General features: G+C 39.7%; 1 protein-coding gene across 4 annotated transcripts; it reads right to left on the minus strand.

The window, feature by feature from the left end:
* Positions 1-986: 986 nt before the first annotated feature.
* On the minus strand, positions 987-10,433 carry MMAA (metabolism of cobalamin associated A). 4 transcript variants are annotated; one of them, XM_074588858.1, is made up of 9 exons: positions 10,265-10,433; positions 8,950-9,425; positions 7,812-7,934; positions 6,218-6,388; positions 5,814-5,899; positions 5,049-5,198; positions 3,972-4,059; positions 2,019-2,110; positions 989-1,905 (listed from the first exon to the last, which is right to left on the minus strand). In XM_074588858.1, exons 2-8 carry the CDS (start codon positions 9,368-9,370, stop codon positions 2,022-2,024), a joined length of 1,128 nt encoding a protein of 375 aa, XP_074444959.1. In that variant the 5' UTR covers positions 9,371-9,425; positions 10,265-10,433; the 3' UTR covers positions 989-1,905; positions 2,019-2,021. The 4 variants fall into 4 exon arrangements, with proteins under 4 accessions (XP_074444958.1, XP_074444959.1, XP_074444957.1 ...); XM_074588857.1 differs by having other exon boundaries at positions 987-2,110; positions 10,165-10,360; XM_074588856.1 differs by lacking the exons at positions 989-1,905; positions 2,019-2,110 and having other exon boundaries at positions 3,702-4,059.
* Positions 10,434-25,210: the final 14,777 nt, after the last annotated feature.

Below are 25,210 nucleotides of genomic sequence, written 5' to 3' on the forward strand. Positions count from 1 at the left end.
CCAAGGGAATACACTGATTTTTCTTTAAATACGTATTTTATCAACTTCTGTTTGATCATTCTTCAAATGATATCTGTTTTGGAATAGTCCAGCAGGAATAGTTACGGAAGGACTAAGGTCTGTAAAAATGTTTCTCATTTTAACTCACAGATAATGTTACTTCTTGACTGTGCATCCAAGGGGGAAGCAACAGAGCACCCCGAGCAAGGAAAACTAAAGGGGAAATAAGTATGTTTACATCAGTCAGCAGTACAGAGCAAGTCAATGAGTCTTGTCACATTAAGACTGAAAATTTTAGAAGGGAACTGCATAAGGTTAAAAAAACAAACACAAAAAACACCAACCCAAAACTAGCTCATTAATATTCTTTAGCTCAATCCCCATCCCCAAAAATCTCAAAACAAATCTCAAGACATATCTCAAGACAAATAGACACCCAACACACTGCAGATTTCACGAATAAAGAAACAATATATGCAAGGATAACATAAATACTGCACAAGCATGCATAACAGGAAGTAATGCATTTACAAAAGGCAAGGGCAGATTAGATATCAAGGCAAAGTTTTCTACTACTTAAAGCAGGACATCACAACAGAACAGTAGTCAAGAAGGGGTCACTGGGTCCTGTCACTGAAAACAGAGAGATTAGATATGAAAGGAATAAGTCACACTGAGAGCATGAACTTGCTAAGAGCATTTTTTCAACCTTAAGTAACATGGCCGTAAATATATATGGGGCTCAGAGTAAAGACTACTGAACTGTAACCCTTACACTCTACTGACCTGTTTCAGAGGCCTGGGTAAATCACTTGATCTCACCACGCTTGTTTTTCCAGCTGTGAAACACCAGCAACAGCTATTACACAGGGACCTGGGGAAAAGTTTCACACTTACATGCAAGTGCAAGACTTCGTAGGACACAAGTTTGTGTATCTGAAAAGTTTTCTCCTTACCTCCCACATCAATTTGTCTAGCCACAAACTTAATCTTGTAATTATTTTCTCATAAAGTTATATTATTTTCTCATTCTGTTCTGCAGTAGCTGTGGTTTTAAATGTTAACATGAGAGCAACTTAACAACTCTAGCAACTATGAATATGTCAACATCCTACTCAACAGATTTGTTTACTATCTTTTTTCAGAAGCCCATTTACTTGAACGACAATATTTTAATGCATTTCACCCCACTTAATCCCACAGAGATAGAAATGATGAGCTGGAAATGCTCTTCCCTATTTTAGGAAACACCTAATTGTTTACTAAATTGTAGCCTACCAGCTAACGCTACGCAACCCTTCTGAAAACAATGCATTTTTTCCCCAGCCCATGAGGACATAAACAAAACTGCACAATTAATCAAACTGCAGTTGACTCCAAAACATGCCACAGCAAAATTTTTCAAGCAAAGAATTTGGTTTTCACACGTGAGGCTCAAGTCATAGTTCGCACAGTATAGCTTTTCAGTTTGATGGGGAATCACTGAAAAACAAAGCAGGGATGCTTATCTATTGTGCCATTTCTGAAGACTCTTCTCAGTATATTTCTCCATCTATTGAAGCATAAGGCACAAATGAACACATAAAGGCGGCAAATCTAATTTTTATTCAATGCTCTACTTTAAGAAGAAAATGCAGTTGAATGAAAAGTAGAACTTGCTTAAGTCATTGTACTGTCTTCTTCTAAGAGTTCATGAGTAAACTAACGATACTTTAAAAGAAGCAACAAAACAAGAAAATAATGATGGCCCATGGCTCCAGTGGATGGATAGCTCTGCCTCCAGAAAACATCCTGAAAAACTGGTAAAACGTATTCTGCTCAAGCAGCTGTCATTTAAACAAAGTTGCAGGTTCTGTTCTACTTGCTTGACAGGGCGCGTACAACAGGCAAGGAAAACAGCAGCCCCTGACAAAAGTAATGCCAATAATAAGGGTTTGATCTAACAGATAGGCACAAATGAGGTCCCCTTAAAAACTGTCACCTGAAACAAACAGACTGTCAAAAAGTTGAGAACTCACCGATTAAAATGCTGCTGCTCTCATTAATTCATTTTCCACCTGACTCTCATTTCTTCTACTAAGTTCCATCAAAACACAGATAATTTTTAAAGCTGAAAGGATAGAAGACATTGCTTTTGGTTTGGGGCACTTCCTGTCTTATTCAACAGAGGCTGTTTTTAAATAGAAAAGAAACTGTAAATGCTACATTTTTTTCACAACTCAGCATGGTCCTAATGAAGTCGCTGTGCTTCTGCCAGCCCCTAACATTCCTTCAGTTACTTCTACGTAACTGGTTGCAGCAATCTCAAATTACTCATTTGGGATGCAAAGTTTAAGAAACAGGAATAAGGGGGTAAGAGCACTGAAGCTCTGACAATTTACGAGCTGGAAACCAGTTACTTCTGCAATGTTTAATTTGCACTGTTTTGAGAAACCAAATGATAAAAAATCCTCAGCATTTTCAGCAATCATTCACCTTTTCTGATAGCTGCCAAATTATACCTATGCAGGAATCAAAATTCTGAAGCACAGAGGTTTATCAGGAAAAAGTAAACTTAGCTGGGAACACACTGTAACAATTGGGATGAGGGGAAGGAAGAGAAGAGAAAAAAAATCACTCTGGGGAAAAAAAAAAAGGAAAAAAGAAAGAGGATCCTAGTAAACCAATTCATTGCTACCCAGGAATTGTCTCAAAAATTCAGACTCAGGTTGCCAGAACTCAAATGCTGTGTGAAACACATACTTCTTAGGAAGCCAAACAGGTGAAACTGAGCTAAAATAAAAATTAAAGACACCATACCTTTTAACATATGTGTCCAGAAAATCAAGACTATAAAAATCATCACTTCTAGTGCTTTTTTTTTTTTTTTGTAAAGCCAATTCATGTAAGCAACAATAGAGTCAAAAAATCTCATGCTATTTTACTGGGTTTCTGTCAGGTCTCCAAAAATCAGCTTTTTTCCACTTTATCCTTCTACCCACTATATCTACCCACTATATTTAGTAGGTACCAGACAAGCTCTGGTACCAGAAGACCTCAAACCATTACTACTAGAGACGAATTATTCGAGTATAAAGACATTTGCTATTAAAACATCATGGATGACATTTGTCCCATTTGCTGTCTACATTTAAAAAAAGTCTAACTAAATTTTGCTTTTGTATTAAAACATCTATTTAGAAACTGGGATGGTTAAAATTCCATTCTTCTAGTGTATAAGAACTAACTATAGCTTCCAAACAGGGACCAAATACCACTATATTCTATTTATATGCACACAATTTATTTAAACTAAGACTGTGGTCAGGTGCTGCCAGGGATTCATGCTGTCACTCAAGGTGAGGAAAGAAAAAGCAATCCATTCTGACAACAGCTGATGCTATATTAGAATGGAAAGCTGCAGCGTCAACTGCTCTAAGATGGTCCCGTAGTTGGAATAAAACTCTGCACCACAAAAAAAACTTTCTCTCCCCCCCTCCCTAAACCAGTCACATTTTGACACAGGCATACATTTTTGACCAACAGATGTATGGTGTGTACAAATAGAAGACTTAGAAATGTATGTACTCTTTTTCAATATAGTCTTTTGTAATCTCTGAGTGTTTGGATTTGTCATGATCTTTGCACATACAGTATTTTTTTGCAGAGTACTGGATAGATATTCTATCAATGTCTGCTGTAGTAAAACATTTGAATCCACACAAGGAAAAACTGTATTTAATGTTCATGTTTACATAAAGCACTTAACAAGAACAGAGAAGGATCTAATGCTTAGAGACCATCTTTGAATGCTTTCAGTAACAGGTCAGCTGCCAGCCCAGGAGACAAGACACCACTAAGAACTTTTTCTTCCAGAAGTGGAATCTTATCCTTGACTGCCAAGTGACTCCGGAAATGTTCCAACATATTTTCTTGGATGAGATTCCACATCCACACTTTCTGCTGTTTCCGTCGTTTGGCAATTAACTCACCACTTGTGAGCATGAGGTCACGAAATTCTGTCATTTTATCCCACATATCTGAGATACCTTCTCCAGTTTTGGCAGAGATGCGCATTACCTGTTGGATTCAGAACAATTTTTAAAGCCAAGTAACAACAGGGTTTGAGGGTTCAATTACTGCATCAAGTAGACTGCATGAAAATTAAGAAACGCAGAAGGCACCCTTACTTCAATACACTCACTTCATGATGCTCTAAGCAGTTTTGTGCTGGTTTCGTTTTTTTTTTTTTTGAAAAAACTTAATTCAACAGGTCAATTTTAATACCAGGGTAGAGCAAACCTCCTTTATATATAGAGGCGTATAAATAAAGGGAGAGTGTGTGTGTGTATGTGTGCTTATTTTATATACACATACTAAAAATTAGTACTGAATCTTTTCCTCAATAATTTACCATAACCTTTTAATAGATGGAATATTGCATTAAAACTAAAGGCCCACAGTATGAGAATTACAATAATATAGACATTGTGTACAGAAGTAGATGAGGTTCTTGCCCAAGAACTTTTATTATGTGAGAAATTAAAAAAAAAAGTAATGCAATAAAGGAAACACATGAACAATTGGAAGAACAAAGATAATCATTGGCTTCAGAGTTATAAAAGAGGGAGAAAGAGCTTATGGGATATTTTAAGATATGCATAGTTTACAAAAAGCAAGACAAGTTTGTACCACTACTGATGTTAGTCTGCTAGTGCTGAAACTGTAGCTCAGGACAGAAATCATGGGCAACAGGACTGGCTTTGCACAGTGTTTCGTGTGCCACACCTTGAGATCAGAGGTGAAACAGAAACAGCAGCAACCAACTCCGTAGCTCAGTGTAAAACCGAACACCAGAACTGAATTTTTTATAAAAGAGCCCAGGGAGACTAGTAGAACTAGATGAGACTATAACACTCCTGACTCATTCAGCACTTTTTCAGTTGCAAGGTGGGGGACACAAACAAAAAACCCCACCCACCAAACAAACAAAAAAACACCCAAACACACCAACAAAACCAAAAAATCCCACGCAACTGCCCCCACAAACCATAGTGAAGTACACAAACCTTTGGTCTCCAAACCTTTGAACGCTTGCGAAGCAGCTTCATAGCACTAACATATTCAGCTTGTATTCTCCGTGCAGGTACAACTAAATCACCATCAGCTTTATTTATAGCAACTAGATCTGCCATCTCAATTATACCCCGCTTGATACCCTACATGGAACATGGAGAGAAATTGTGAGTATTCAGAAGGACTGTGACATGCTGATTTATCACAAAAAGCAGGTCAAAATGCTTTATTAGTTTCTGGTGGCTCTTGCTGATGTTTTTGTGTGTGCGTGTGCTAGTCATACAAAAGTAGTACTAATGGTGTCTGTCATCACCAGTTATTACTCTACTTTGACATGGGAAAACTAAATATGGATATCGGGGTTTACATGATAATCTATTTCATGTGTAGAGACTTAAGATTTAACCAAAACATGCCCAAGTTTACAAACTTATTTATATTGATTTCTGTTTTCCTATAATACAAAGCCACTCCCCAAAATCATATATAACTACTAAATAGGCCACAGTAAGTCAGAGTGTGTCAAAATTTTACATCCTAATACTTTCAAAATCACAGGGTGGGGCGAGGAGGGCAGGATATCAGATCCTAACTGTGCAGTAAGTTGATAAAGACAATGAAAAGATTTCAATAGTAGCAGTGTAATTTACAAAACACTATCAAGATGGACTTTCTGCACAGACAGATACTACATCTTAGATTTCCAAGTTTCTCTTTCTAATCCTAGGTAATACTTAATACAAGAAGGTGAAAAATACCTGTAATTCATCTCCACCCGCAGGTGGTAGCAGTAATATAAACATATCAACCATATCAGCCACAGCAAATTCTGACTGTCCCACACCTAAAAAATTAAATCCAGAGTTCACCATTTATTGCAAACTTTAAGTCACATTAATGACAATAATTACAGCAGATCCCCATATTGCACCATGAACAAATCCCAATAACAAACAAAGACAACAGGAAACAAAACATTTTTTACAAGACACTGTTTTTACAAAACATACAGGACTAGAAAATTGACAGAATGGGCATTCATTTCCAATCAGTTACTATGTATGAAAGCGTGAGCAAAATCAAGGATGGAAGTATGCAATTAGTAACACAGCTCATTCAGATATGACAACAGGATAATTAAAAGACAACCCTAAGCACATACCTACTGTTTCCACAAGTACAACGTTGTAGCCTCCTCCTTCACACAGCAGAATGGCTTCATTTGTGGTCCTTGTTACACCTCCCAGCGTCCCTCTGGTTGGAGACGGTCTGATATATGCATTCATGTCTCTTGACAACTCAGTCATCCGTGTTTTATCACCCAATAGAGAACCTTAAATGTTTAATGTTAAATTATTTCAAACGTGCAAACTAGCCAAACTTCCCCCTCTTACTCCCAATAAATGAGTGAGAAGACAGATCTCTTGGACCAAGTCAGTCAAATTAGGATATCCCAATAATAGTTGCCCAAGACTGCTGAGGACGAGGAAGTTACTGCCTGGTTCTTCTGCCTATCAGAAGCCAGAAATGCCTCATAAGCAGACCTTACTGCTACCAAACATGAAGAATTTGTTCTAGGTCTGAACGAATTCTGCAATTCCCAAATGGCTTTTTGAGGCCTACACATAGCAGGACACACAATTAAATCTTTGCTGCTTCTGTCCAAAAGGGACAAATCTCTGCCTTATGATTCTGGTATTTGTTGATGGTGGATTTTTTGTTTTGTTTTTAAGAAAGCTGACATGCACCTCTGTCTTCCTTCTACTCATACAAACTTTAAATTGGATTCAATGAGATCTACACGTATGATGCAAATTCCAAATGATGAGAGATGCTCAATTCTTTTAACTGATGCACTCTTACCATCATAGTTTGTTATTCTATTTATGCATCTTGAATGTATACATTCAAGAATACAGTCTTTCTTAGCTTCAGGTCACTGCAAAGCTGAAGGTTTTTTTCTTTTTAAGTAGTTACACATTGCAACACCTTCTCTGACAGTGTAGAAGCTGGAAAAAGAAATGATGTTCCGGGGCAGCTGCCCATTAGAAAAAGATCAAAATCAAGGTTCTATTATTTATCTCAGAGATACATCAAGCGTGGTCAGCCTATAATTTCCCTACAATTTTTGATTTGAGTGACAGCCACACAACTTCAAAGAATTTCAATTTTAGGAAAAATAAAAAATAAAAATCATGCTACAAGTCAGACAAATGGTCAATGATACTTCATCAGGAGACGCTGAAACCAGTATAGTCAACAGAAATCCAAAAATTCCTATTGAGAAGAATTAATGAATATTCTAAAATCTAACCTGATCTACACATTCGCATTGCAGCATCCTCTAAACAGTTTTAAATTAGCATGTGCTTCCTGCCCAGTGATCAGCATTACCATTGGTCAAATTCAAGCAGAAACAAATGCCTTTCTACTCCCTTCATTCACAGGGAAATAAATAAATAAATAAATAAATAAAACTACAGAAAGAAAATTGCAGCTATCTAAACTTTCAGACAAAAAGTTGAAAAGGAACATTTGAACACTGGAAAAGAGGAAACATGACAAAATTAGGACACTGATACATATTTCCCAATTTCATATCACATGGGAGTAAAAAAATGAAAACTTAATACAATGTGTATTTTTAAAAATTTTACTTCTATAGGCCCCTAATTTTCCCTCCTTTTGGCCCAAAGAGATACTTCTAGAGTTGACAAGGAATTAGAAACCTGACTCAAACTTGAATTCACACTCACCACCACTTGTACTAGAGGAAGGGTCTACAGCCAACACAGACACTTTGTATTTTCTTTCTGTAAGCATTTTCCCAAAGCATTCTATGAAAGTTGATTTCCCAGCACCAGGAGGACCAGACAACCCTAAATAATCATATTAGGAAGAAAGAAACGTTTTGTTAATTAAATAAATGACACATTACATGAACACCAAAATCTAAGTTGATAATAATCCATGCTTTAGCACAATATCACAACAAAGGCAAATGAAAGCTATGCCACAACTGATACAGGCAACTAAGCAGTTGTAATTGACTTGAAATATACTACCTCGGTTCACCCAACACTGCAGCACTCACTTCACCACCCCTCATCCTACCCATACCAACATAACATTTGGTTTATCCAGATTTCTGCTCCTCCAAATAAATTTTTCTATACTGACTTCCACTTCAGAACTTCAAAAATGTCATATCCTAAATCTCTATTTTTCAGATTTACTATTTATAAAAGACACGCTCTAAAAGCAAAAGCCCTTACCTTGAAGAGCTGTTATTTCAAAAAAATTGGGCAATTTCCTTACATGTCAAAGCATGCAAACTATGATTAGCTTGTAAGCCTCCACCAGATATTTCTCACTCCCATGCCCAAGTTCTTGTTCTTACTACCTTTGTATGCATACGAGAGACAACAGTTAGACATGACATACTTTAGTTGTCCGTCTCTTCACAAGGGAAAAATATGTTATAGTTTCCAAGATAACCAGGTTCAAGTCTCCTCAGCTGCAAAGTAGGCTGCTTTAAAGTGAGGCCATGAAACAGGAAGGTACATATTTTTCCTTTTGTGGATTAACGAAGGGATTCAAGAAGCATTCAAGAAAACACCTTCTTTGGGAAAAGAACAGGTCTGCCTAACTACAGCCTTCCCTATCGAAGTGTAGATAATAGCTGTTATCAATCTGCAAACTACCTACCTAACATTTCAACTTATAATAGTTATTTAAGAAAAACGGACAATTCTACTGGACAATAGAAGCGATCTAGATTGGTTACAAACCACAAGAAACCAGCGATCCAAGACTGCAGAACAATAGTGATAATGAAAGGTAAGGACTGTAATTCTGCCACAACAACTACTGGACAGATGTAAAAGGACTAACCCACTCTAAAGGCAAGTGGCTTTCCTTGATTTAACTTTTCTTGTTCCCTGTGGTAGGATAATACCTTCTGAAGGAGCACCTGGGCTATTTTCTTTTTCCTACTCTGAGTTGATTCTACAAGTGTAATAGCTTCTGCTAAACAGGCTCTATGACCCTGGATTAGTCCATTGTAAAGTTTGTCTATGAGTCTTTGTTCTCTGTCAGAAAGTCCCTCTATTTGCTGGTCAGGGGCCACTTGCTGACACAGCTCTCTCCTCAAACCGTTTGATGAGCACATCCATTTTGTACGATAGTGGTGCACTGGCGTAAGAGATTCCATGCACAGGAAATCTGCTCTGGAAGTGAAGCGAAAGTTTGTGAAGTAATTGCTTCTAGAGAAATAACAATGAGGGAATCTCAGCAGCAAAGAGGGGATCTTCATCTTGTTTGGAATTAAGAGCACAAGAGGTACCAATTCACTTCTGTTTGCAGACACCCTAAAGAGAAAGAAAAACATTTTTACTTTCCTTCAAAGCACTCATAAGGACTCAAATGTATAACCTATGTACACAGGCAATCATCAGTTTTATTTTATCCACACCTACTGTTTTAAACAAAAAAAGACAGTTCCCTCTTCCCATAGGGGAAAAGAAAAGAAAACAAAACAGAACAAAAAGAAGCTACGGAATCTGTGCTGCAGATGCCCTGTCCCTGAAGGTGTTCAAGGCCAGGCTGGATGGGGCTTTGAGCAACCTGGTCTAGAGGAAAGTGTCCCTGCCCGTGGCAGGGGAGTTGGGACAAGATGACCTTTAAGGTCCCTTCTAATCCAAACCATTCTATGATTCTAATCTTCAATAGCCCAGCATCTCTTTATGGACATACTTAATAAATGAAGGTGTTATTTTTATAAGTAAGCAGCTAAATTAAAAGCACGTTTAAATAAGACAGCCTTTAAGAGCAGCCCCAGTACCCAAAAATCCAGGGCCAAACCAACCCTGGTGCTTACTGAAACTGCCATATATTCTACTTTCACAGCTGCAGGGCTTTTTTTAAAACAACTATTCAGGATGAGGCTTTTGCACCTTATGCAAACACCAAAAAAAAAAAAGCGGGGGGGAGGTGGTCAAGACACATGGACATTTAGAAACAAACTCAAGGAGCTGAAACGGTTGAAATCGACACGAAGCAGCAGCGCCAGGCACAACCACGGCGCTCTCCGGGCCTGCTCTGACCCACCTCCGTGCTGTGAGGCTAAAAGCCTCGAAAAGAACCGACATACGCCGCGCTCCTCCACAAAAGCCTTTCCCTTTCCCAAGCCTCTACGTAAGGGGCTCACCCCGGCTGCCAACGACGCGCTCCCGGGGCGGGGGTGGGGACAGGGACCGGGAGCCCGGAAGGCCCCAACCCCGCAGCCGCTCGGTCGCCTCAGAGCGGGGGCGACCCTTGGGGCGGCTCCTTCCCTCGCTGGCCCGCCTTCCCGCCGCCGGAAGTGACGCCATCACGCTGAGCCGGAAGCCATCTTGGGCCAAGGGACCACCTCAGCGGGGCTGAGGGGCGAGGAGGGTGGCGGCGGCTCCCCAGCGAGGCCGGCCGGCCTCGCTGGGGAGCCGCCGCCACCCTCCTCGCCCCTCAGCCCCGCTATTATTTTAATAACGGCGGCAACAACAACAAACAGCAGAAAAAAAAAACCCACGCCATTCTGTCGTGGTTTTCCTCACAGATCCTGCGTTTTTAGGCCACTTTGCACGCTTCTGGCCTTGTCGCAAGGACTAGATGAAGGAGCACGCACAATTTCATGTTTATTCAGCGCTGAAGAGCGGGCCGTTCGGTTCTCTTTGTCCGCGGTAATCTCGTGGCGTAAGAGGAATGAGATTAAATCTGGGCGGTCGGCCGTTAGGAGCAAAACTTCTGCTATTTCATGCTGTTCAGCGGCTGCAGTGCCAGTTTGATACGACCCTGAACAAGCGCGTACGTGTTTTAGGATAGTCTTCCAACAAGAACTGGTTTCAAGACCTTGCATACCGGTGAGGTGTGGAAATCCAAATTGTTCGAGTCACTTTTCCACCCCCCACCCCCCCCCTTTTCCCCCCTCAACTCCGTTATTCAATGTTTGGTTTTCTCCAGTCAGAGACTATAGTCCTTGAACGTCAGATATGAGACAGGAAGACTTGCGGTTGCACTGTCAATTATATACTTCTTTCACTATTCTTCAGTATTCTGGAATAGCAATTACGCAGGTCTCCTAGAACCGACTGCTCTTCTACCATCTCTGATTTTATGTCCCTCTAACCTCATCCAAAATATTTCCTTAGGCAAAAATATTTCCTTAAAGCTGGACCGTATCTAGTGTCTCCTAATCTACATTCTGTCACATTATACATGCTCATATTTCCCCTTTGGTCTTTTAATGTACATCACCAAACATGAATTTTTTGTCTTTATTTTGGGTCAAAATAGGCACAGCCCAGTGAATTTTGTTCAGGCACTGTTTTTGTCCTTTCTGATCTCCAAGATACAGAGTTCGCGTGGCTCACGTGTTCTTTTACCCGATCGTTATTAAGTACTTCAGTAGCTTTCCACATCAACCTCTTTGTTTCTTTTTATTTATTTATTTATTTGGGGGGGAGGGGGTTGTTTGTGGTGTTTTGTTTTGTTTTTTCATTTCAAATTTAAGTCATCTTCATTTTTGTCTTATCTTTGCTGCTTTTCCCCAGGGGTGTCAGAAGAGTAAAAATGTGCTTCCTATAGTTACTTCATCACCGTCCGCAAACTTGTCCAAGATTTAAGGAAAATGATCTGATTTAACCTCCTTGCTGCAAATCTACCCCAGATGTTGAAGAAAACGGTGCTGCTGGTTACTCATGAAATGGCAGTCTTCCTTCTGAGCCAATACTAAATCAAACATCCTGTAAAGTCTTAGATTGTGCCATGGAGTAAGGATGCGGGGAGGCACAAATCTTTAGACAAAATGTGCAACTGAATCCCAATCATTATAAAAATAATAGAAAAAGAGCCTTCTGTAACTTCTCACAGGAGAAACAGTATTACCATTAGCAACTTTGCCAAATTCCACCATGCAAATTTACATTCTGTCTAACTGGCTTCCCCTTGCAGTTTTAGTTGGATTCGTTCGTTCTTCCTTTCTCTGGCAGCGCTCTGATTTCCCTGCTCTGCTCACCTCCTCTTTGAGAAGTCCCAAAGTAATCTTTGTGCACATTATTATCACAATGATATTTAATACATTCATAGACACAGCTATAAGCAATGTGCTGCAAAGGCAAATACCAAACTAACAATCTGTATGATCTAAATGAAATTACAATAAGACAAAAAATTGACAAAATTAAATAAACAGCATCAGCTTGAAACTCACCAGCTTTTCCCTGAACATATAAAGATATACTTCTGTTGGGAACTTTCGATTCATCCCTCCCCCTCTGACCACTAAAAGGTACGGCATGCCTACAGTCACTACTTGTAGGTATGGTTGGTTATGGTTACGGAATTATGAAATTCACATCACTTACAAGAAGAAATTATGATTTCTTAGAGATGAGATGTTATTTCATCAGTTCTTTCTCCCCCTGTGAGGATGGGAGGGGTGTTTAAGAAGGCTCTGTCGTGCTCTCAAATCCCTTTCTCCACTATGCCTTACTGCAAAATGAACTTCTCATTCAGGAATACAAATTCAGTGGCGATTCCTACACAGTCTACTCACATTGCACTTGCAGTGTAACACCTGGCTGCCTTCGCTCTCTCTCTCCCTCCAACATTTCTCCATTCTGCATGTAATAGTCCACCCTGCTCACTTGCAAATGCATGTTCTTGGCTAGTATGATTGCAACTAGACTAGTGGTTTTACTGCTGTTACAAGTAGTCCAAGAAAAAACCCCAAGATATTCCTTAACTACATTAGAAATTCTGGCTGACCTAACACAACACAGATGAAAGTTCAGCATCCAAACTCTATCGGGGCCGATCCTGCGAACACTGATTGCTTGTCCCCCAGCCCCCAGTAGCCAGCATCACAGCGCTTCCCCCTTCATGGCTATGAACCAGACCCATTGCCTCCCAGCGTGCCAGAGAAATGAAGGATCTCCTCCATTGCAACGTACAACAGCTGACCAGCCCAACAAACAAGTGTCCGTTTGTGGTGAGGGTTAAATCCTACCTGGGTATCAGGTTTAGACAAGTTACAGAATAACAACAGTCCCTGCCACAGGACAAACTGAAACTATTGTGGCAACTGAATGTGCACTTATCCTTTATTTTAGAGGACACCCCTCTCACAAGCAGAGAAGACTGAACCAACCTCCTGTTTGCAGCACAACCATAAGGAAGGTAACTGCTGATTACAGCCATATTTTCAGTAAAGAGCACTAGCCTTTTCCAAAGAACAGTCTCAGCACTTCAGACAAAATATTCCTTCTGCCTCATCTTAAAAGATAATTGGACACCTGAAATAAAAACAATAGGAAGCATATTCACAGCCGGAAGTCTGCCTGTTTAAATGCAACATGAGCCCTGGCCTCAGGTTTTGCATTCCTGACTCAGGCAAGGAAACAGCCAAAAGAAACAAATCTCCCCAAAGGCTCATTAACAACTATACAAACACGTGTTTGCTGTGTATGGGCATTCGAAGGTTTTACTACAAAGGCCAGGACAGAACAGCAAGTCAGCGCCCTGCCTAGCTCTGGAGACAAAAGCCTTACCACAGCTTTCCAGGTTCGGCAACCTACAAAGAGGGGATGATTACCTGAAAGAAGGTTGTAGAGAGGTGGGGGTCAGTCTCTTCTCCCAAATAACAGGCGACAGGACAAGAGGAGGCCTCAAGTTGTGCCAGGGGAGGTTTAGACTGGATATTAGGAAAAATTTTTACACTGAAGGGGTTATGAAGCATTGGAACAGGCTGCCCAGGGAAGTGGTTGAGTCACCATCCCTGGAGGTATTTAAAAGACGGGTAGGCACAGTGTTTAGAGATACTGTTTAGCGGTGGTTTTTGTCAGAGTTAGGTTGATGGTTGGACTAGATGATCCTAAAGGTCCCTTCCAACCTAGGCAATTCTATGATTTTATGACTCCAACAGCTGAGCAGATTCACTGTACTCGTGCTGGTGAGGAGCCGTAAGGTTGTCAGAGCTGTTAGAGCTGCCTGAGGAAGCTGGAAAAACAAATCTGCTCTTTGAGCTTTGGCTGACACCTACAAAAGAGTATCTGAAGAAAAAAGAGGAAAAATTCCTCTTAAGTAACTGTAGTTTATATTTGTGTAACATTTTTATAAACAAGGAAGCTGAAATTTCTTTACAAAACCAGTGACTTTTAACATTTTCTTCTTGGTATGAACTGAGCTATGATTGCACATTAGTGAGAAATGACATCAAGCATTACAGGGAAGTTTTCTACTGTTTATGGACAAGTTTTTTAATTGTTCATGATGAACTGCCTGATATAAAATGACATATTAAAGTGGACCAATAAAAAAATTACCTTTTCAGAAGAGTAATTACCTTTTCTGGAAATGTTCGCATTTCTTAGAAAATAAAAATAAAATTACTATACGGGCATAACCCCCCAAACATTATTCATATAGATTACCGGTTGTAAAAGCAAGTTAAATACTGTTCTCCAAGACTGATTCATTGTTAAAATGATAAACCTGGAAGGGCAAGTCACTTGCCAGTAAAATACTAATTTTTTTCTTTCAATTAAAAAACTATTTAAAAGCTTGGCTTAAAGAGTATGTTTTTCTCCATGGCTACCAGTGACTCATGATATCAAAATATTTCTCATGTAGTTCATTATGGCACAGCTGAAAAGGAAATCATTAATTGTCTCCTCCTGATTATTTTCAATACAGCAATGAAACCATAGCAAGTGTATTAGTAAACATAAGAAGTATAATACAATCTGACATTTGACTTTGACAAGGCACCCTTGTTCCCAGCTATTTTTTGCTTAAGGAAAGGCTCCATCGGCTGCAATTTCTAAGTTCTGTAGGAGTTGACAAAGACAGGAGCAAAGGACTGATGCATTTAAGTGACTAAACACAATCGTACTTCCCCTCACCCCTGTGTGCTAAAGATTTATGAGGTTGGTATGAAGTTAGCACAATCTTATACACCAAAAATTGAATACCTCAGTTCACAAGGTGAAGCATACACTGGGGCAAGGAATGAATGATGAATGCATGTCAGTTTACAACTTGAACATTAAGAGTAAAGGTGTAATTTTTCATGCATTCAAGCGTTTTCTCTGCATCTCCAACAGCATTGGTGCTCAGAGGTCTCTGTCTCAACATCCCTGTGCTGAGTGCTTCACAAGCAGGTGAAAACCACAATTGGTGGAAGTGAGATAGTGGGTAGAATTGTTCATAGGAACATAACATTGCAGCAAAACATATCAAGACACATTTTTGGTTCCAGGATGACACTTATGGCCAAGATAAAGAGGAAGACCAAGCCCATGATAAACCTGATAATTGGGATTCAAGACTGAGATATAGGAAAACCTAAGTGTTTCCAATTTGGACAAACCCGTGGTATTAACAGAGAAGCCTGTTTCCTGCAGTCCACCAGAGAGTCTTAAAAATGAGGCTATCATTTATCACGCAGGAAGTTTCAGTTTCCCTGGTATGCATGTTGTGTTTGCATGCTTACTCCCCAACATGTCCCCAAAAGCAAGATTTTGGTCTTCTTATAATGCAAAATTGTTTAGTGATTTAAATGTCCCATTTTTCCAGGCAGTTGTAGCACATGGGAGCGGAAATGACAGAAAGATTCTGGTAAGATTCAACGTTATGTGATCAACCCATCCAGAAACGTAGTAATACAACATTGTAAAATGCTGGCAAACTCAGAAAGGGCTCGTTAAAAAGCGTGTTGGATCATATTCCGTATTGTTGCTTTCTACCACAAAATAAACACCTTTATGCTAGTACACCCTACATTTACAAAGCCTATGCTAATGCTACAAAATATTGAGCCATAGAATTAAAAAGAAAAAACAACCTTCAAATAAGACAAAAAGGCAAGTAAAAAATACCCCAAACTTCAAACAAACAAACAAAATTACAATCATAACTGATGCAGCTGCTTGGGGAAAATTAGCGTACAGAGTATGAAAAGCAGTAAAATATTTGTTTCAAGCGCCAGCTAATAGGGATCTAGAAGGGACATTGAGAATCTTTCTGCCCAGAAGTTGGTGCTTTTATCTAATCACTTTCTAAATTATACCCATGTTTAGAAAAAGAAATCTATGTTCCAAAAGCAACCCCATCTCGATACATCATTATATTATGTTGCAAGAAGCAAAAGATGTTCCACAAGCACTTCCCCCCCTCCCCAGGTCCCGTACAGTTAAGCATTGATTTGTTCTCTGAAAACTAGTGTTTATCTTTAGCACATACAAATAAAATTGAGAAATCACGTTACTCTTGCCTTCAGGACCACTTACTCCTTTTGGCCAGAAGGGGAAGCTAGCGCTATGTATTTTTATCACGCAGGTTGGATATATTCTGAACAGAGAGGGATTCAGTATTACTTCATCATCACCATCGTAAATCTATCCTGTTCTGCCATGGCAGACTTTTAACAACCCGAGGAACTTAAACACACGGAATATTTATTCACAGTGCGTTCAGTAGGCCTCAGAATGTAAAATATAAAAGTCACACCTCTGCCAGCACGAATTCCATCTCGGTTTTGTTTTGGAGAGTTACTCACAGAAGACTAGCAGCAAGTGGCTGTAACCCTAATTAGGAGTCCTTTACAGTGAGTTTCTGACTTTTCCAGCAGATTTTTTGCTGTGCATTCTCTATGGTCATTGCAGTAAGTCAGGGATCTCCGGGTAACACAGGGCTTATGTAGGAATGTCATCTCATTTCCCACCTAAACCAGAAACAAAATATGAAGTACACATTTTAATCAGTAGTTCTGTTTCTGTGTTAAGACACCTATTCAGAGTATCAGTGCGGGGAACAAACTGAAAACTTCATAGGAAAGGTATGAAGAGTTGCCTTGTTGCATAAATCAGTGTTAAAGGACTTTATGTTTTATAGTTGAGAATGAAGAAGAAAAATCTGCAGTATTCACCTCAGATGACTCACTCTTATCAGCATCCTTCATCCTTTTCAGATCAGATTCAATAGTATTTTATTTGAAGTTTTGCAATTTTAGTAGAAAAGGAGACAGACTGAACGACTGAGTTTTTTCTTTCTGATCAACTATTCTGTTTCTGCTTCTTAGCATTAAACAAACATCTGTTTATTTGATTAAAGCTAATCTATCAGCCATGTTAGATCGCATTTCTCACAGCGCTGTGGAAAGAAACGCCAGCAGCCAGATGTCAAAAGCTGTACCTAGTTCTTTGCAAATTTTCTAGTTTTGTATCTATCTGTATCTAGCCTAGACTCAGACTTTCTGTCTATTTCCGCTAGCAGCTATACCAACTTCCAGGAGAACTCCAGTTCTCTGCTCAGCTGGAGGCAAACTTCAAATCGTCAATGGATGAAGCATTAAAAAAATCAACAGAGGAAAACCCAAATAGAAGGCTGTGTAACAAATACATAAACACACACCATTCCTTGTCATTGTTTGCCACTTATTCTGGGAGAATATATTCCTAGTGCTATTTCCTTCTCATGTAACAGGACTGATACCAGAATATGATAAACAGCTGCTGAGTACTTCAGTGAGTCACCAATAGTGTAGGTCTGACAGAAGGCCTTACATGCCCATTAGATCTTAAAAATGACCTAAAACGATGAGGTAAGCAAAAATTGATACTGTTGCATTAAAAGTATTCAAGAAGGCCTCCTTTGTTGAAGTCTCTCTTCCTCACCACCATCCCTTTCTGCTGATGACCTTTTTACTTAATTATTCTAAAAAACACCAAATGAGCGCAGACTCAAAGGATTAGAACAGCAGAGTTACTTGGGGAATTAGAAGTCTCTTGAAGGGAAGAGATCTTGATTTTGTCTTTAAAAAAAGCTTCTAATATTTTATACCACTGGGCTATAAGGATCTTTTTCTTAAAGAGCAACATTTTTAACCAAAAAAACCCAAACCCCCAAAAAACAAAGAAGAAAATCAGAGCTCAAGTCAGAGCTCTCAGCTCTTAAGCCACATTTCAGAATCACACGTCAATGACATTTCATCTCTGCTTCAACTGAAAGTAAGCAGCTGTTCAAATCCTCACTTACTTTAGCTGGTTTTCTGGGAAAACAGCATTTCGTGAGTTAAAGCCTCATGATCTGTCCAGCTAATTGTGGAAAGCATAAAAATTCTGATGTCATCTCCTTAGAGTGAATCCGTTCTTACAAGTAAGCCTATGACAAGAATAAAAATGGCATCAACAATCTGTTTTAATGACACTGTTTGTATCATTTCCAATTACAAAAGTAACATTTCTCCAAAGTCATTAGTGCACTGCCGTTATAGCTGCCACCGTTTCTGCAGTCTTGCTGCTCTGAGAGCGAAGACTCTGGGTAGGTTCCTGTTAGGAATATTGATAAGCCTCAGGAGAAGCTGTTTTCCAGATGGTCTCGTATGAGGCATTCATACTCCCTCCGTTGCCAATGAAGGTTAAATGCTATTAGCAGTACATGCTCTCCAGCAGAAAGTGAGGTTTGTCACTAGAATAGCTGTGCAAATCACTAAATTTTTTAGCTGTAACTCATCTTCACTTTAACTACATAGGCATATGGAACAAGGAGAAGAGCGGAAAAATATTCTTGCTTATTTTATATTAAATCAGTATGTCTCAACAGGCACGAAAATATGCTCAAGCGACACAGGGATCCTCAACATCAGCATCTCTGACAGAATTCAGTTCTTAAGTGTTCAGACCAAGCCCTGAACACTCAGTCACAGCACAGAGCAGGAAAGCATCCAAGAAACCATCAAGGACACCTGTGCTGTTCCCCATATGCATTTTTCTAACCTGTCATTAGCAATCTCCAATGACCAATTCTCCAAAACCTATCCAGATAACTTGTTACAGTGTTTTACTATCTTTACTGACAGGAATTTCTCCCCCTGCCCCGAGGATTAAACTAAGTTTTATTCTCTGCAATTTAAGCCTGCTATTTCTTGTCCCATTCCCTGTGAAGTGGAGAAAAGGGATTGAATTCTTCCTCCTCAGAGTAGCTTTCTATGCGTGTTTCAAGACCTGCAGGTTTGTTGCAAAAGCGTGACTACAAGCCAAACAGGCCAACTAGAACTACTAAGGATGCTCTTTCCTATCTATCCTATATATTCACGCAGTTGTTTATTCTTATTGCAGTGTTGGATATCACATTTGTCCTGATTAAATAACAAGCTATTTTTTCAGGTACAGTTACCCACCTAAGTAGCTCAATGGCTTTAGAAGTCAATGCAAGTAGAAGAAAAGCTGGCCTTCATTTCTCGTTTTTCAGGTCTTTGCTACAATTCATTAAAAAATAAAACAAAAAGTCTACCAAACCCAAAAAGCCAAACAGAAAGCTTTTCTTCCTTCTCACCCTCCACAAATTTCTACTTACTTTTAACATCAGAAATTGTCCATACTTTTTCCTAGAAATCTGTGTGGCACATGTTTTATCACATTCACATCAGAGAGGCTAGAAAAACCTGCACTAGTCAAAGCCCTTATTCTATGGGGCAGGGACATTCCAGTAATCTACATAAAATTAACAGAGCAGACCACAAAGATAACTGCACATTTAAACAGTTAAATCTCGTTTGGTTTTGTTAACATAGTATTAAATGCCAAGACAGGTGGTAAAAAACACTCCTTAACCATAAAATACAAACCCCTCAATCTCTTCAGTTAAGAGCAGAGACAGAGGCCACTGACCAGAATCTTCAAAGACTTCCAACTAAACAAGTACAACCCTGGTCTGATATTCTTTAGCAAGCAGAGCAGAACTATATCTGGAGGGGAAAAAAAAAAAAAAAAAATCAAGCCTCGTTTACATGTCACAAATCCATTCCTCTGACTTTCTCAGTTAATTTTAGATCATATTTATTTACCATTATATTTTAGAACAAAACTTTTCATAAATAGCAATACAGTGAGCATAGTGAGCTCTGGTAGGCAGTTTCCTCACTTGGTTCTCCCACCATGCACACAAACACTCCCAGATTACTTAATGATGACCGCAGTGTCTCAGAAACTCAGACAACAGGGCAGCACGTATTTTAGTGAAGGTTATTTCTGAAAAGTTTATGGTCGGCCTTTCTGGAAGAAGACTACAAGGACAGACCTAATGCTAGTTATCAAACCACATACCTTCTTAGTTCATACATTCTAAATAACAAAGACCACATTTTAAAGTCTGACCTGTAAAATAAAACTCTTTTTGCTCCTTGTGATCTATGAAAAAAGATGACAGCACATGCATTTTCTCCATTGAAAAAAAGAGGAAAATGGAGGGGAAAAAAAATGTATCACACAACTGTTGAAGGGTGTGTGTCCCCCCTTTCTTTTTTTTTTTTAAACAGTAACTCTCAGGTGCTTGTTGGGTAAGTGTTTCGACACTTAAGAAAGAACAATCAATACTTAAAAAAAACCCCACCCTTTTCTTTGAAGAGTTTTTGTTTGTCTGATAACTTTTTAAACTAAGTCAAAAAAGAAAAGGCAAGAACACAAAAATGTTTCATCCAAGGGAACTATCTTTGCTAATTAGCGTGATTAATCTTTTCTGAAGATTAATCTGGACATTGCCCATTATCAATATCCAGGGGGTACAAAATTTAAGATTTTGGCTCAATTATGTGTGTAAGAGTTCTGGAATTAGGCCAACTTTTTCCTCCCCTTATTGCTCATTCTCACAAGAGCCTTATGAAAGCATCACGAGATGATGAATGCATCAGGATTCCCAGGAAAATATGATGGAAACCTGCTGTATTTCTAGTGGGGTGACAATCACTAAAGGCAAGAAGAAGAGACAACACTTTATATAAAACAAATACATACATAACTATAAACCAAAACCATTTGGCTAGGCACTCATCCTACTAAAAAGGCTTGGAAACCACAGACTGGAAATGCTGTTGCAAAATGCAATTCCGAGATGTTTTAAGAGAAGTGTTACAAGAAAGAAATGAAGTCATCATTTCACTTTACTCAGCTCTCCACTCAATTGCTTTGAAGCACTGGTGAGGCCTCAAGTAGACTACAGCGCTCACCTTCAGGCACCTTACTAGAAGGGATGTAAGCAAACTGGAACCCAGAAGAAAACTTCACTAAGTACATTTAAAAGTGAAGAAAAGCAAAGAATTTAAAAAATGAGGTTTTTGATATGAGGAGGACTGGAAAAGTAGGGGAAGGAGTGGGAACATACCTTTCTTCAAGTCGTAAGGTGTTACGAAGATGACATTGAGTGATTTGCTGCATCCCTATCAAAAGCAGACTAAGAAATAATCAGTTTCATTTGTAGAAAGGCAAATTTAAACCAACTAACAGAAGAAACATTCTGACTACAAAGGTGATCAAGAACTGGGACACGGTACATAGGGAGACTGCAAAATACCTTCCATTTGAATTTTATTCAATCCCTACACAAAGTCCTTCTGTCCATACCGCATGCCACCTGAAAGCATGCATGATGCAGCCAGCCCATCATCTGACTCGGACTTACTGCACTTCTGCACAGGCATAACATGTATGAGGCTCACATACGCTTCAGACGCAGCATTCCTAAAAGAATTTCTCTCAAATCTTTATGCATCCAAAGTGTTGGTTTGTTTTTTTGAAGTTATTTTCCCTCCCCTCATAGCCCTCAGGCTTTTAGATTGATCTTTTTAGAGGCTAAAATTCATACTTCCTCTGAAGAATACAGCATCTGTTCCACAGTGAGATCTCCCCCTGTTGCTGCGTCAGCTTTAGCCAGAAGGAAACTACATGGAGCAAATTCCTCCAGATTTTTCCCTTTCCTCACATAAGACCTACAGAGGCAGAATTCATTTGGGGGAAGTGGCAGGGAAGGAAGTGAGGCAGATCCCTGTACCAGATAGCAGGGCTATTATTTCCCACCGCTTTTCATCCAGCTTTCCAGGAAAAAAACCCAACAAAACAAAACCAAAACAACAAAAAACCAAACACAAAACCCCCCAAAATCCACAAGAGATCATCACTTAGGCACATTTGATGAGACGAAATAAATAAAGCGATGCACCCCAACCTTGGTCTTGTCATTAACATTGTGTACTTCCAAATCATTGTACCATGTGAGTATTAGTTCCACCCTAGCCTGGGTTTGATTCTACACACTATGCATGCTTCATTTTGTCAGGCACCACAGTCTTGCAAGGTTAGTTTCTTAACACCTAGTCCATTATCACTTTGAGAGGTGCTACAGTCTATCTAAAGGGTATAAGCACCAATGGAGCAAAAGAATTCCAGGACCACATGCAGGCCTGGGCCCTGTGCAACTGCTGTGCCAGTTACTAGCTACTGGGTACTACAAAAATGGGACTGAGCTCCATTTTTCAGGCACAGTAATTTCAGGTACTCTACCATTTTGATCATCAGAGAAAACACATACACAGCTCACAACAGATGCTTCTAGAGAAGAGCAACAAGCACGGTCAGCTCCTGCAAACATCACAGGCCCGTTTGGCTGTTATCCTCAGACTCCTTTGAAAAGTGACTAAAGGGTGCAAATACCATGCACAACAAACCCATATTGAGCAAAGTAAATCGCTATTCTCTATCGTCATAAGGTCTTATAGAAAATAGGGTCTTATAGAATTTGTCTTCTCTGAAGAAAGGGAATTTAAAATTAAATTCCAATCACAGAACTTGTACCTGCCTTAGTAGTGAACCAGCAATGCCAGGTTAACCACGTCAGACTTACAGTCTGGAAGCTACACTCCCAACGATCCACAAACAATAAGCAGGATACTTGAAAAACAAAACAAAACCAAAACGAACCCAACTGTTTGTTTTTTCAGGTATATACTACATACCTTCTCATGGTACCACATTAACTTGTACCCTACTTTCTTTCATTAACCAGCCCTTTTACTGTGCTCTCAAAAACATCTGTAAGAGCTCAGCGGCAGAAAGGTTCTGGAAAGAGGAAGCTGAGAGGTAGGAACTTCACAGAATCATGGAATGATAGGGGTTGGAAGGGACCTCTGGAGATCATCCAGTCCAACCCCCCTGCCAGAAAGAGTGTTCTGGTTCTCTATTTGAATATAAGAATATAATCCATAGACTACACATGTGAAAATATGGACATTGAGAGTGCCTTATTACTATATATGCCTAAAGAGGATACCATCAGTCTATTGTTACATTACATGGTGTTCTTTTTGAGGAAATTAAGTGAGCTTTTACTGACATACTAGCTAGCACTTAAGAGTACATTGCATTCCATCTCTGACAACTACATCTTTAATAATGTACGCTGCCTCTCTAGTTTTTACTACTTATTGTCATCAGAAACTTCGGATGATCAGAGAAACCCCAACCTTGCTTCTAGTGCTGCAGGAGCAGCCCAGTTCATGTGTAAATAATAACTTTCACGCATGTAGGCTTTCACCCACAACTGCTGTACGTAAAGTATTTGTGTCTCAGATTGATTTTAGAAAAAAAAAAAACTTAAATGTGTAAAGCAACATCTGGTATCTACGCATTCATCCAGCATGTGGAAGCCAGTTACAACCACATTTTCCAAACTTGCGTGGCACTGAAAGGTTACCATATGGAGATGACTGACAGTATTATTTGGATTAGGCTTTCAGCTACACTCAGTCCCCTACGAGGGTCGTTTCCTGTTTATGCAACAGGCATGTCACATTTTTCAGGCATGCCATATACAGTTGTAGAAATAATGAATTTTGACTGGGCTTCTTGTGTACACCACCTGTGTGAGGCCACAGTGATTTCCAATGCAAGGAGATGCAGTAATGTTTTACAAAACACAAGGGATGACCAGAGCATGGAGAAAAACAAAGGGAAGGCCACATATTCTGCGTATGCTATTATCCATCTTACTACTGAAGGAAAAACAGTGCAAGAGCACCCAGACAACTCCGAAACAACACTGAAAAAAACCACACAATGAGATCACTCACACCGCGATGAGGCAATCCCTTCCGCCCACTCTAGTCCAACATGATGCTCACATGCAAAAGAGCCTCCACGCACGTTCAGCTGTGAAGTTCCAGCTCTGACCAACGTGTTTGAGATTGTTCCATGTAACAGCACAGCCATACCCTAGTCACCCAACCCCAGCTGCTGGTACAGAAAGGAGCATTCCCTGTATTTTCTCAAGTGACGGTAAGAAAACCTGGCTGTGAACACACTCCCTTGGTTGTTCCTCAGCCAGCCACTCTTCCTGTACCTGCTCTCCACCAGCTCAGCTCCCCGGCTACATTAGCACCTCTCGCTCCTCCCTCACAAGGCAGTTGCCAACGCAGTGCTGGCTTGAGTTTGTTCCTTGGGGTAACTGGGTCAGAGAAGGGAGAGAAATTAGACTAAGAACAGCTTTCAGTTCTTTTCTTCTCCCTAACCAGTTTTGCTTATCATAAAAGCAATGCCATACCCATGTCCAATTGAAGGGGGGAGGGTTGTTGGGGGAGAAATATCAGAAGCCACTACACTAAATCTACCTCTGAAAGAAGACCAGGAAATCATCTGCTGTTGTGTTGCCCTAAAGGTAAAAGCCCAGCTTGTAAAAATAAAAAAAAATAAAATTTCACCAAGGTCCTTGCCACTGTACACACACCTTTTTTGCTTTGCTTCTGTTGATTACTCACAATGCAGATTAATCTGGAGCTTGTAGATCCCATGAGCCAGAATGGGTGGTCCCTTACTGAAAGTATGCTCTGCTGAATCAGGGTCCTCAAACTTGAGGTTCACACCTCAAGGTAACTGCTGAAATTGCCACATATGCCCATGCCAACATTAAGACATCCCAGCATTTTTCTAGGAACCATTTTGAAGACGATCAATTTCTAGAAAGCTTAATGTTTTAATATTTTTATTACAAGAATGCAAATAGCTGCTTTCTATCAATGTAAGCTCATCAAATTCAAACTAAGCCCTATTGCTAGATCTGTTCAAATTTGCTCCTGTGACTTGTGGAAATCACAGGAACACTTAGGGCACTGACACGATTCCTGAAAGACAAAGAGCAATACAGTGGGTCAGAAACAGACTGGCCACAATGCCCAGAATGTATTCCAAATTAGTACCCAATCAATCATTACCAGTAGGGGTACAAAGAAACCCCACACCCAAATTAAAAGGCACCCCATGAAAGAGTATTTACAAAGCTACTCTCCTGGCACAAG

Source organism: Larus michahellis, chromosome 5 (genome assembly GCF_964199755.1).
Source record: "Larus michahellis chromosome 5, bLarMic1.1, whole genome shotgun sequence".
Classification (NCBI taxonomy): domain Eukaryota; kingdom Metazoa; phylum Chordata; class Aves; order Charadriiformes; family Laridae; genus Larus; species Larus michahellis.

Excerpts from the sequence above, each read along its gene's own strand:
- MMAA (XM_074588855.1), bottom strand. The coding sequence starts at position 10,205 with ATGTCGGTTCTTTTCGAGGCTTTTAGCCTCACAGCACGGAG. Across the intron at positions 7,935-8,949 it reads GCCACTTGCCTTTAGAGTGG|GGTTGTCTGGTCCTCCTGGT; the intron begins GTTAGTCCTTTT and ends ATGATTATTTAG. Across the intron at positions 4,060-5,048 it reads CAAAGGTTTGGAGACCAAAG|GTAATGCGCATCTCTGCCAA; the intron begins GTTTGTGTACTT and ends TGAATCCAACAG.